The 14,152-nt window shown below is 39.2% G+C and overlaps 1 protein-coding gene across 1 annotated transcript; it reads left to right on the top strand.

The window, feature by feature from the left end:
- Positions 1-223: 223 nt before the first annotated feature.
- eve1 (even-skipped-like1) lies at positions 224-8,048 on the top strand. Its single transcript, XM_051389206.1, has 3 exons — positions 224-431; positions 1,451-1,686; positions 6,096-8,048. The coding sequence occupies exons 1-3, from the start codon at positions 428-430 to the stop codon at positions 6,576-6,578; spliced, it is 723 nt and encodes a 240-aa protein (XP_051245166.1). The 5' UTR covers positions 224-427; the 3' UTR covers positions 6,579-8,048.
- The last annotated feature ends 6,104 nt before the right edge of the window (positions 8,049-14,152 follow it).

The raw sequence follows: 14,152 nt of genomic DNA, 5'->3' as shown, positions 1-14,152 counted from the left end.
GCGGCGCCGCGCCGGGCCGACGCGCACACACCACGGCCCGTCTGGAGCGTCTGTGATAGGGGCAGAGGAGGAGAGGACAGCAGCCCCGGGGAACACAGAGACAGTAGTGGAGGAGGAGGGGAGGAGGAGGAGGAGGAGTAGGGGGTGGTGTTGGGACAAAAACACCTCATCTTCTCCCTGTCTGTCTGAGCAGACCTGGATGAAGTGTTTGTGTTTGTTGTGTGTGTGTGTGTGTGTGTGTGTGTGTGTGTGTGTGTGTGTGTGTGTGTATGAGAGAGAGAGAGAGTGACAAGGAGAGAAGTTTTTTATCAGACTGCAGCATCTTCCCCGGCCTTTCTGAAGCGGAGCGGAGCAGCTTGCAGTGGAGGGATATTCGACTGCAGAGAAAAAGAAACACAAAGGAGGGGATTTACACAGAAACAGCCTGATGCGTAAGTAAATGGAAAAGGCGGCTCTAGAGCAAACTTTGTTCATCACTGAGACCCGAGGATTTACTTATTTCTTGCTTCTTTTGTCAAGTGCTGCCCAAAAGTTAACAAACAGGAACAGAAATAACATCTGAGATCACTGTCTGCGTTTATCTTACTCACAATTTTATTTTCTTATCATAAAGGCAAATACACTGGCCTCAATACAAAATGTCCTTATGATTAACCCTTGTGTTTTGTGACATTGGCTTTACTTCCGCATTGCTTCTCCACTGCTGTGTGTGTAAATAAGAACTTCAAAATCAACTAGGCTACATGTTTCACTTAAGTGCTTTTTTCGTTTCTTCTGTCCTCATTAAACCCCATTACGTAGAAGAGTAGTGAAGTAGTACCCTAACTCTTCTCTGTGCCACATTTTATGAAGGGGACAAAATATAGAAATGACCCTAAATCCTTAATAATACAGAAAATACAGAACTATTTCATCTTTTATAAGTTATAGCCTTTTTTCATACATGGACTAATATGTTATTTTCATTTGACACAAAGTTACTCACAGGTAAAAAAAAAAACTCCTTGTTAGAGCGCCTATGTACAAACTGTTATAAAAGTCTTTATAAAACCTTTTTGGGAATTTGGGATTTATTTATGTCAACACCAGTCACAGATATTAGAAAAATGTCTTTTACTGTAATATATCAAACATGTCATCGGTACAAAATACAAGCAATTCTCAACAAATCAGGAAAAGTAACAACAGAACAATGTCAAGTTGTTGAAAGGCAGCATTTGGTTTAAGAAGTAAAGGCTCAATCTTCAGGCCTGTAGACATTCGATCAACTTTGTGTCAATACTGCATTTATAATGTGTTTATAATAATCATACAGCACTGCAACCTATCTGCACTTTGTTTTCCCCACTCTCTCAAGTTTAACAAAAGCCACTAACGGGCAGAACTTTATATTAGGCCTTATGGAGAACTGTCCCACGTGCCTAAGCTCCCTCCATCTGCATCCTTTCAGTGTCAGAGGGCAGACAGACTCCGGTGCCGGCCGTCATGCACGGTCCCGGCGGAGAGGAGCAGACGGAGCCGTGCCCGCGCAGCGCTCTGCTCGACCAGAGCCGGCGGCACCGGACAGCGTTCACGCGCGAGCAGCTTTCCCGGTTGGAGCAGGAATACGGCAAGGAGAGCTACGTGTCCAGACCCCGGCGCTGCGAGCTGGCCACGGCGCTCAACCTACCGGAGACAACGATAAAGGTACTGTGTTTAACCAGCACTGCAGACAGAGGGGCGGAGGGCCGGTGACATTATATTATGAGGGTCAAATCATATTCATGAATGGATGTTATGGAGAAGTTTGCATCTGACCACACACAGAACATCAACAACAGTGTACTCCTGCACAGAGAGTGGGAGGAACTGTTGGGGCCCCTATTGACCCCCTAATCTAATCGGCTGATTAAAGTGGGTCTGTGTCACTCTAGAGGGGGTCCCTGAGTTTTGAAATGAATTCCTTTAAATTATCAAGATATAGGCCTAAATATATGTATACATTAAATCCTTTTCACAAAAAACTTCATAGTTAAAAGACTAATATTGAATTTTTCGAATCTAAAATAGTTCATGTATTATGTTCTAATCTGACAAATCTACAACTCTGAGCATCTTCACTCCCGTCAAGCATGCATCATGGGTATTCTGTGTTGAAATGGTGCAAATATATAATATATATAATATTTAACACATGTCTAATATCTTTCTTATACATTTCTCTTTTGCTGGTCTTTCACATGAGACTATATCAGTGTAAAAAAAATAGGCTGCATCAAATTATTCTAATTAACACAAGACAGTCCCTGGTATATTCTCTATATTGTAAGGGGTTCTTGGCTGAAAAGAAAAATTGAGGATATCTAGCAGCTCATTTTTGGGCCAAGGGTCCCCACACATTTCATCACACGTCTCAATAGAGCAGGTTGTAGCTCAAACGACATTTATAGTTTGGAACAATAACGTGTGTCTGATATTTTTTTCTTGCAAAGAAAAAGTATAATTTCCACTTTAGAAATGTTTTTCATTTCTAAAGTTTTCCTGCTGGACACAAGATGTCTCCTACATCACTGTAAAGTCCATTCTCAGTGGATGTACACTGGTGGCTTCAGGTTTCTACATCACACTGTACAAGTTGCATACTGGACCAGGACTGACTTCCAAACTATTGGTGATGTCACAAATCATGCTCGTAGGCCCCGCCCCTTAAAACTCAGACTTTCAGGGAGCACAGAGAAACTTTCCACTTTCAGCAGATTAATGTGAAAACATCCTTCTAGTGTCAAACTCTGCACATACAGCATTCTGCACAGTGAAGATCAAACTGAAGGAACAACTGATTTCTGAGTGGAGGGGGACTTTAAAATACAGGAAAAGATTAAACGACATGACATAAGTTTTGCTAACTAGTATAATGTTGGTTAATGTCCTAGACGGGACACTCAAACTTTGACTTTGACTTCAGACGATGCTGCAATGCTGATCTTCATCATTGATCTGTTAGTTCTCTGCTGGTGAAGACGTGTATAATCCAGGTAGCTCCAACAAGCCTACCAGTAAAACCAGCAGCATGAAATGAAACAAACACATTCACAAGAGCGGCAGCTGTCCTGCTTCTTGCAGCTGCCAATGGCCGTCACATTCACGTTGAAAATAATCAGCACCTTAAGTGGGTGTAGCTGTGGTGATGCAATGAAAGGTTGGTCTGTCCATGTGCATGGTGTCGAGTCATTTTCCATATTGTTGTCCAGGTAAAATTTCTATTAAAAACTGACATTCAGTTTGGAGACAAAAGTGGAAGGAGCCCAAAAACCCGAGAGACGGAGGATTTAAGAAAAAGCTCTTGAGTCTTTTCTCTTTTCCTGACAAGTGGTCCCGGCAAGAAAATTGTCCCACCTGTAAAACAGCAAATTGTCGTTTTTATACAGATTAAGCAAAAAAACAAATAAAATATTTATTAGTGAGCTTGAGAGCTGAGAGCGTGAGGTGTTGGTGGACAGATTATGTTTCTTTTGGACAGAGCCAGTCTTTGTGCTAAGCTAAGCTAACCGACTGCTGGCTCCAGCTACACCTCTACTGTGCAGATATGAGAGTGGTATTTATGGCCTCATCTAACCTGTTGCAAAAAGTAAATAAATGCATGTCAATTTCTCCAACATGTTGTATCTGGTTTCTCATATAAGTTGTGGTTTTATGGGGAAGTTGTGTGCTGGAACTTCAGTGAAGAATCTCTGGTTAAAAACATAAATGATCATTTTTATATTTCTGTCTGGATTAAATAAACAACATGCAACGTTAGCATTGAGTTTCAGAGGTGTAGGTGTAGTTAACCCCTGCTTTCAGTCTTTATGCTAAGCTAAGCTAATGGCCCTCCAGCTCCATACCTACCACACTTTAGCGATATCGTTTCTCAACTAGGTCTCAGAACAACCCCCAACCTACTAACTCCTTCACTGATTTACAGGCTTTATGTCTGTTGTCTTAGACACAGCCAAAAAAATAAAGCCAAGCAGGTCAAAACGGGAAGCAAAAAATCTGAGACAGCTACTCACCCAAACGACAACATTTCCCATTAATGTGAGGTTTTCATTATCCCTACTCTTACTTGTCATTTCAATCAACATGCCAGATTGAGTAGTGACAGGTTTAGCAGTGTCTAACATTTGACGCAGAGGCCCACTGGCCCAGTGCAGCCGCTTTAATACGCAGTAAATGCGCCCACCTTTCTGCCAGCTACTGGAGGGTCTTTTATGAAAGAGCAGGAATGCGAGGCGAGGCCTTGTAAACGCTGCCACCTGACGTTTTAGAAGCACAGCCTTCCGGGAGATTCTATGAGCTGGTAAAATAGTTGAGGACTGGACAGACAGACACACAGGCAACTGGTCCGTCTCTGCTTTAAAGTTTTAAGAAGTTAGTGCTGCAGCAGAGAAAAGCAGGAGTTAACTAGAGAAAATGAAATGAAACATGGTATGTAATCTGGAGAGCATGCAATTAAAATATTTAAAGTGCCCCTCCATTCAAAAATATGTCTTGTTCCTACAGTGCGCTGTTTGATCTTCATTGTGCAGAATGCTGTATGTGCACAGTTTGACACTAGAAGGATGTTTTCACATTCATCTGCTGAAAGTGGAAAGTTTCTCTGTGCTTCCTGAACAACTGATTTTAAGGGGCGGGGCCTACCAGCATGATTTCTTACATCACAGATATTTAGGAAGTCAGTCCTGGTCCAGTATGCAACTTATACAGTGTGATGTATAAACTTGAAACCACCAGTGCTCATCCACTGAGAATGGACTTTACAGTGAAGTAGGAGACATCTTGTGCCTGGCAGGAAAACTTTAGAAATTAACAACATTTGCATATTCAGAGATTCTGGGATTTTTAATGGTCTAGAAAGAGTAGATGTTTTTCTGAGGATTTTAATGTGGAAATTAGAAAAATGAAATGTGGAAAAAACAGATCTGACACACATTGTTGTTCCCAGGAGCCTTTTACTTTTCCTCTACCGCCACAAGCAGGTTGATGTTTATTATTACGTGTTTATGGGAAAAGGATTTTGATTTAATTCATGAATAAATTGAGTGTTTATCAGGATGGAAATAGAATGAATCTTAAGTTTAAACTCCATTTTGATAAAGAACCAAATTGATCAAATTTCCAACATTGTGACTGTCTTACTGGTCTTAATTTACTCATATCACAATTTTCAACAAATAAATGGTCTAAATCTCACTTAGTATATTTGAATCTTAATAATATAAAAATATAATATTAAAAAAATATGAATATAGAATCATAACAACCAGCCTGTTAGTCCACAGTCTTTTGGTAGTTAGAGTTAGAATTACTCAGAATAAAGACATTACAATATCCTACTGCTAAATGTATTATTATCAACGTAAATGTAACAGTTTATCTTTTGGCTTAATTACAAAATACTAATAGCTCATATGTCAGTGCCTTCAAAAAGGAACTATAATTTCAAATGTGATTCATATAGTAGTCATGTTCAGATCTGCCACCCCTATTATTAATATTTTATAAATTTTAGTCATCTAAAACTATCTGGGTAGTTTTATGGAAAGTGTTAGTCTAACATTTTGCACACCAATCCATCCTCCCTGATATATTGTGTTGCGCTGCACTAGGGGTTTTCAAAGTCTCTGACACTGTTGGCCACCCTCAGATAAAATGAAGATAACTGCAACCCCCAAAAATGATATTTATTGATTTTGTTAAATAATCGTGCTTTAAGTTTTAGAACTATACAGTTCCCATAATTTGGGGCCTTTGGGAGATGTAAACATGTAGCATAATGTTGCCATTTATTTAGCCTATATTTGTTCACATTATGGCAAATGTGCACCATTAAAACTATGCCGAATTAGTTGTTAGCAGGTCCTGTTTGCAGTGTGCCCATGGATGTATACACAACTATCACTGGATTACTTTGATTGTGAAAAAAAACTTAAAAACATGATGATTCTCAGGCAAGTTCTGCAGTTATTGCAATGCAATTGCTGAGCAGGCCATCAACTTTGTCTCCTTTGTGTCTTCATTCTTTCCTAATCCTGCTCCTTTGTTCCTTCCCTCCTTCCCTCCTTCCCTCTCTCCAGGTGTGGTTCCAGAACAGAAGGATGAAGGACAAACGGCAGAGACACTCCTTGCCATGGCCTCACCCCCTCGTCGACCCACTGGGGGCGCTGCTGATGGGCCGCGCCTCTCCTTCCTCCGCCTTGCCGTACCCCTTCATCCCTCCCCACCTGCCGCACCTCCCCCTCCACCACCACTACCCCTTGGCTCTCTCCTCGCCATCCTCAGCTCACAGTCGCTACAGCGCGCCCATGAGGACCCTGGATGCTCTCCGCCTCTCCCACTACCACAACAGACATGGGGGGCTGCCTCCAACCACAGCAGCCCTCTACCCCTCCACCAGCATCATGCACCATCCCGCCTCATGCCCCTGCCCCCTGTGCCTGCACTGGGGACCAGAACAACTGCTCAAAGCCAGAGGGGAGGCACTGGGACTGAGCCAGCCCCGTAGTCCTAAAGCTAGCATCCAGCCTGCTGGTCTGGAGCGGAGGGAAGAGATGGTGTAACACCAGACGGACAATCTTCAAGCCTGTCAAACTGCTGTCAAATAAGCTGCTGCAAGCAAATAGCTGTATACTCCCTGTGATCTACATGGTGGTGCTTGCCAAATCACAAAGGCAATACGCTAAAGAGTTTCACTATACTGTATAACTCTAATTAACAGACAAGACTTAAAATCCCCTCAAAACAGGAAGTGAAAACACACAATACAAAGGGTCTATCTAAAACAACCAAACCAATCACATGACAAACATTTATTACATGACAGTGTTTTGGAAGACAATTATTACAAACCTTTTATGTTGCATGCCAAACATTGTGTCTGTGCCAACCTGCCAAATTCATTTGGAGCACAGGGCCAGCCTGAAGATGCATTCAGATTTAGCACCAAGCAAACATTTGTCTTGCTTTATTTTCATGACTTTGACCACTAGACTGTTGGTACGGTCTATGTTTATTCGCCCCAAACAGCCAATATACTGTCTGAAATGTCAGCAGCTCAGTCTTTTATGTGCATTCATAAAGAGGAGTCATACAGACTTTGTTACTAGCACAAAGTTTTCACTCATAGATGCCACTTCTGTTCAGTTTGTGCCACCTACAGCCAGTTTATGTCTGTTAGTGTCCGCTCGCAAAATGCTTTGCATTCAGTCTGAACACTCCTTAACAATCCTTAAAGATCAACTTAATGCTAAAATGTTTGTTTTTGCTGATGTCCAGTGGTTCAACTTCTCACCTTGCTGCAAACTTTCAAACAAATTTTAAAACCACAGTAGACTTACTGCAGAAATCGGTATCATCAGGGTTTCACACAAAGCCACTAATTGGTATTGCATTTTTCAGTGTAAACTAGTTTTAAAGGTTTTTTTCATGATAACTTTTTGGGAATAATTTCTCTTTTTCTCTGGGAACTGGAATTTATTACCAAAACTATGACTATAGCAAAAAATTCTGAAAATAGTCAAATGTTTTGTTCTCTTCTTCAAATACCACAAATGTAGCCATACGGTAGTTTGATCTCTGTTTTTTGGCACATCCTCCCACAACTTATGTTACGTCTAAATGGAAAAGTTCCAGTATATTTGGTAGTCCTCATTACATGAAAAAATCCCTGCTGTATTAATCCAGGAAAAGGGAGTAGATGTTGGCGATAAATGCCAGGATCTCAGCTGATTTTCAACCATAGCCACAAGAAGTACGCACATATTAGTTTGTGGCAGTGTGTTTGTTTGATGTGATTCAGATTAGGTGAAGAGAGAAGATGAAGAAAAAAGAAACCCAATGGGGCATTTTGAAGTCAGCCTGTGTAAAAGCACAATTGCACCGAATGAAGATTTAATGTACATATTATGGTTTTGGAGTTGGTTTCCATTGTTTTCTCTGCTGTAACACTAATGACTACTGCTTTAATTTATTTGTACAACTTTAAAGTTTTAAGTTGCATTCACTGACACATTAAATGGCTATCATGGTAAGCTGAGATAGCACATTCAATTCCCAGGAAACTAGAGGCAGAGTGGTTGTGGCCATCACTTGTGTCGTATGATCATGTTAGAATGCATTTATATACAAAATGGACAGGAATTTGTGTTAAAAAAACAAAATGTGGAATAAATCCTCACAACCCTGTCGAAAAGCATAACTGAAAGTGCATAAGTGTAGCCTTTACTACTAGCCTCTACCTAAAGGAATGGTTCAATATTTTGGGAGAAGCACTTCTTCGTTTTCTTTCTGACGGGAAAATCTCAATAGATATCAATCTCATGTTTGTGTGTTACTGTAAGCTCAGAGCTGGAGTCAAGATGTGGTTAGCTTAGCTTAGCATAATGACTGGAAGCAAGGGGAATTAGCTAGCCTGGTTGTGTCCAAAGTAGAAAAATACTCCTATCAACACCTCAAAAGCTCTTGTTTGTTTAATCCATACATGATCAGAAATGTAAAAACTAAAATTTTGTGGAAATGCATTTTGGAACTATTTTGAGCAACAGTTTATCCATCCACACAGAACTTCAGTACAGTGTCTCCGGCTATAGCAAGGGTTGTCAGTTTCAGTCATTGAGCACTGGTTTTGGTTTTAATCCCTGTACAGGTACAATGGTTGCAAACTGGCAACCCTGACAACAAGCAACACAAGATCACTGTGCCAGGATATCCACAGAGAACCCCCCCCCGCCAAAACCACAAAACATTGTTCTTACATTTCTGTTCATTTATGGATCCAACAAACAAGAAGCAAAATAATGTAGAGTTCAGTTAATGAGTTAGTGTTGCTGGTAGGCATATTTCTGAACCTCGGAGCTGGGCTAGTTGTTGTCCCTTGCTTCCCATCTTTATGCTAAGCTAGGCTAACCATGTCCCAACTCCTGCTGTACTAACACACGAGATCTCAGACTTGCCTGGTTCTTAACTAGAGATAATGAGATTCATCATGTCACCTGTATCAAAGGGAAATTGTGCCTGATGTCTCTGTGCCATCACTCACTGAAAAATAATCCTGATATGTGACAGATTCTTTAGGAACAATTACTTGAAGGTTTAAAATAATGTGTCTGATGTTCCATTTTTTTCAATTTGCCGACCTTTGCTCTGTTAACGTTAACGTTAAGTGATCAGCCATTAAGTTAAACAGCCATAAAACTCTAGTGAACAGAGGCAGGCTTTGTCTTGCACCACACCCAGAGCCACAGAGAGACAATGCTGCAACCAAAGGAACCAAAAAAGATAACATTTTATTGAAAGGATGGATGATTATTTAGATTTTTACTTGTTTTTCTCTACATAGCTGTCTAATAGATGTTTCTACATTTAAAGGGTTCCATTCAACAATGTTCTTTATGATAATTTATTTCCAGTACTGACGTTACTTTTATAGGAGCATTAACTAAAGTAGCTAGTCACATGGAAGACAGTTAAATAGTGTGGATGGGAAATCTGGTGGCTACATTTTCTGTCATTTTGTGGTTCTGACTGTACATTAATGGTTTAAGGGGTTCATCTAACTGTTGGTGTAAAACACATTAGCATAGCACAATGTTTGTCCAGGTTTTGTCCATTTTGGCTACTGACTGAAAGTAAACAGACACCATTTGCACTCACACCAGCTGGAAAAGGGAGATGATGTTTTACTGTGTCAGGACGTCATGAATTGTCCTTTTTGATAAGATATTAAATGTACAAATAAAGAGCCAACACAGTTCAAATCTACCTGCTTTATCCAATATATAATAAAAGCCAATGAATTAATGAATGAATGAATAAATATATGTATAAGGGCAAAGAACAACAACTATTAAGGTGATTATCCACTAATACGAAAACCTAACTATTACTATTATATTCCATTTCTCTCCTAAACAGACCCCCCTAAACATTACACACTGGACCTTGAAGACAGCAAGTGTTGAATCCATGACTCTAGGGAAACAATAATCAAAAGTACAAACGACAGCATTTCATAACTACAATGAAAGAGCTAAAATAAAAATCTGGTGACTGACAGCAGATCGTGATGCATTTTACTGAACTTTTCAACTTCAAGCAATAAGCTAGCCACGATCATTCCAGGCGGCTTCTTTCTGTGTTTACTTTTGGTCGTACTTCAGAGAGTTTGAAATGATTCATGCAAAAATGTGTAGGCTAATGCAGCATGCACGAGTGCTTGTTTCTCCAAATCTTTGCAACAGAGGTGGTTAGTGCAAATTCACACCCACCAGTGCCCCAGTGTTTGCACACAAAAAAAAGGCCCTCTAGGGTGTTAATCCTAACCCTGACTAAGATGTTTCACTATAAATACATCAAAACGTTCTGCACGCTGGTGCCTTTTTTTCCGCCCCTGCCCCTCAAACAGCCTGTGTACGCCACTGGCATTCTGCATGACGTGTAGAGCACCAACAGACACATTTATGGGAAATACACAGTATGCTTTCATTGCCCTGGGATATTTCCACTGCTCGAATCACGCTCTATTCATGTATTAAGTTCAGACCTTTCACCATATTTGAAGACAATCATAAGTGTCAAACTAATGTAATGCTGTGATAACATTTATTGTAAGAGCTGTCATGTTCATTTATGAAAAAGTGAAACTGAAGTGGGATTCTCTGACATCTAAATCAGTCAGTTCACAGCAACCATGTATGAACTAATGCATCAGTCCAGTATCCTTAGGTAAGTCCCTAAAAAATGTAATGGTGCCCAGTACAATATATGTTTATTTATTTGGCAAAATGATCGACAACTGATTTATAATTTAATGAAATAAAATATTTTTTAGGTAATAATTGCAACTAGGCTAAAAATGAAAAGTCACACTGAATATTGTTCCAACAGTATTTCAAAATACTGTTCTCAGCAGTTTGTGATTTGTTGAACTTTGTTGCTGAACTGGAAAATCACAAACCTCAAACCAACATTTTTCAACTGATCATATATAAGTTCAAGTTTCTGTTGTCTGTATATTAAAACAGCAAACAAAATGCAACGTTTTAAATACCATAATATATATATTTTTTCTGTTTCCATTCACGTAAATGTACAGTAACATGCTGTAATTTACTGTAATTGGTAAAAGTGCACTTTGATCGAAAATCCAGTTACAGATACAGAAACAAACATACTGTTAAATGTCACTTTTATAATAAATCTGCGATGTTCACTCAGTAGAATAAAATATTCTCTCTGACCTGATTCATATTAGTGAGATACCGCTGATTAATTGTAGTAGTTCTCTGGGCTGATGGAGTTTTACAATCAAAACACAAACCTTCCACTGAAGTAATAAAATGATTAAAAGATTGAAATTGCTGTGTGTGTGTGTGTGTGTGTGTGTGTGTGTGTGTGTGTGTGTGTGTGTTTGAGACAGAGAATCAGAGAGAGATGAAGATTCCGATGACTACATAGAGGTATACGTCTTCTTTAAACTTGGTGATGTGTGCATTCAGGCATGAATTTGTGTTTAAATGCATGTGCCTTCCTGTTTGTTCGGGCCTCGTACTTGTTATTTGATCAGAAGAGTGTAGCAGCCCTCGTCTTGTAAATTGTTGCTGAGGCTTTAAAAGGTTTGGGACAGAAAAGTCAATCAATCTGTTGGCTGGTGATTCCAATAAAAAAACATGAGCTTGAGACATGAGCTGTGTGCACACTGCTGCTTAAACTGTACCAACACTCACTGGACAAAAAGGACCCGTATCTGGAAAGATCCAGTGGTATACAAGTTTATGGATCTGTATCCAAATTTGTATATCATATCATATAATAATATGTATATATAAAAATGTGATAATATGATAAAAAAAACAAATGTTTTAGCTCAACAACAAAACAAAAAAAATCAGTGTATGCAGTTTGCATCAATCTTTTTGAATTATGACAACTTCTGATGAAATTATGTTCAACAAATGTACTACATTGATTTAGGGGAAATAGCTTTTCCTCTACAATCAAATGTATTTTTAATGTAAATAATTGGTAGCATAAAAACACAGTTTTTTGGTTGATTAGGCTTCTAAAATTAACTTGTTTCAACGGGTTTATTTACATTATTTATGTCAACACAGGTTATTGCAATAATGTTTACAACGTAAAAGGTTTATCTAATCAACTACATTTTATGAAGTTATGGTAATATGTCCACTGAATTCCTTTTTAGAGTGTAAGATCTACAGATCCAGTCTGTAATCTTCTTCACACGTCTATATCTTTGACAAATACAAACATGTCACTACTTTGGATAGTTTTGTGAATTTATTTCAGTGAGTTTCCTTTCCTCTCTGCTGTTAATCAGGTCTGGTTACATAAATCAGATCTGATCTCCAACTATGCTACAATCTCTCTTTCTGGGAAGACTACTGCTGTTGTTGTTTTGGGTCACTTTGACCAGAAAATAGGGGAGACAGAGAGGGGATAAATATGTGATTGAAACCAATGTCTGTCAGAACATAGTTTGGTCATAGCATCAACTATCAAAACTGAGGTCAAGGAGGTGAAAGACTCCAATCAGCAAAATGGCCAGAAATCCTTTAGGTAATGAACTTAAATGTCTTCAATAAATAAATAAATAAAATAAAAATATATTGTAGAAAACCCTGACTGAAGCGCAAAAGCCTGCAGTGAGGGGCATCCTTAAACTGAAAGTATTTTCAGCCACGCTATCGGCATGGCTCCAAGGATGGCAATGTTTGAATGGTCGGTTGGTTCTTTACCTCTGGACTGGACTGAAATATCTCGACTTTGGTACAGACATTCACGGTCCCCTCAAAATGAAGTGTAATAACGCCCCCAACGGTTCATGCAGCGCCATCATCATGTCAAAATTCCAGTTGGTTTATAATCAAATAGCTGCAAATAAAATACCCACTAACGACATTCACATCAGCCTCAGCTGTACTTTGTGTTTTGTGATAATTAGCAAAATGTTAGCATGCTAACACACTAAACTAGGATGGTGCATTGTCATTGTGAGCATGGCTGTAGACTCTTGGTCTCTTTTATTATTTATAATAATTGTTATTTGATTTTTTTCAGCAGAGGATCTAATGTGACATTTTTTGACATTATGCATTAAAACATTTTGTTTCTCACATGCCAGCAGATTGAATGATAATAAATAATAACTATCTATTTAGCATCATTCTAAAACTACTGTTACAAGGGACAAATAAAATAGAGCAGGAGAATGAACACAAAATCACAGTCAATGAATTGAACAGTTAAAATAAATGGATAAGAAAATGGATAAAACTACTCATAAAAGGACAGTTAAAATAAGCAACAGATAAAATAATTCTGAAAAAGTAAAAGCGAATCTTGAAAGAGGGAAATTAATTTGGAGTCTAAGGTCCTCAAATAGGTTTTTCCAGAAGTTTGGAGTCCTAACAGCAAACGCCCTGTCACCCCTGGTCTTTAGCTTTGACCCGGGGAATAGCTAACATGGCCTAATGGCTAAATTTGCTTGATAAATAAAATAGCAATAAGAGTACCCTGGCTTGTTGTAACATAGCCCAAAGCAAATAACACAACAGTACAGTTTTCTAACAAACTAAATGCTTTATTGTGCTCCTCAACAACAGTGGACGTGGATATGCCAGGCCTATACTTTATTTTATAGTTCTAACAACTCAGCCCACAAAAACTGCATGAGAACACTGATGCACATTTCAAAGACGGGACTTAAAGTTTAATGGCTTTAAAAGTTGGAGAATGAACAAATAAGAATATGAATAATAAAACCGTGTGTTCATTGTGAGGGTTTTTACAATGCAACAGTTTCGCTTCATTGACAAATCAATATGAGGTTTACAGAATCAAAACAAAGCTGTAACTGAAGCATATGATCTCCTCCGAGATTTTGTGGGGAAATTCATTTCCTTTAGCAGAATGACTTCCAGATCCACTTGGTAGTCGTAATGCTGCTGTGAATACAGTTCAGACACAGAGTCCCAGAGTGTGTGAGGGATGAAGCAACGGCACAGTCCTGCACTTTCTGCTGGTTCCAGGCCAGCAGGTGTGTCTTTAAACCTCAGACACCATGCACTGATTTCCAACTCACCTGGACAGGTGTTCACCATGACAGCCATACTTG

The sequence above is a fragment of the Dicentrarchus labrax genome, unplaced genomic scaffold, assembly GCF_905237075.1.
Source record: "Dicentrarchus labrax unplaced genomic scaffold, dlabrax2021, whole genome shotgun sequence".
In the NCBI taxonomy this organism is placed as follows: domain Eukaryota; kingdom Metazoa; phylum Chordata; class Actinopteri; family Moronidae; genus Dicentrarchus; species Dicentrarchus labrax.
Note: the sequence above shows the minus strand (reverse complement) of the source record. Positions and strands in the feature narration are given on the sequence as shown.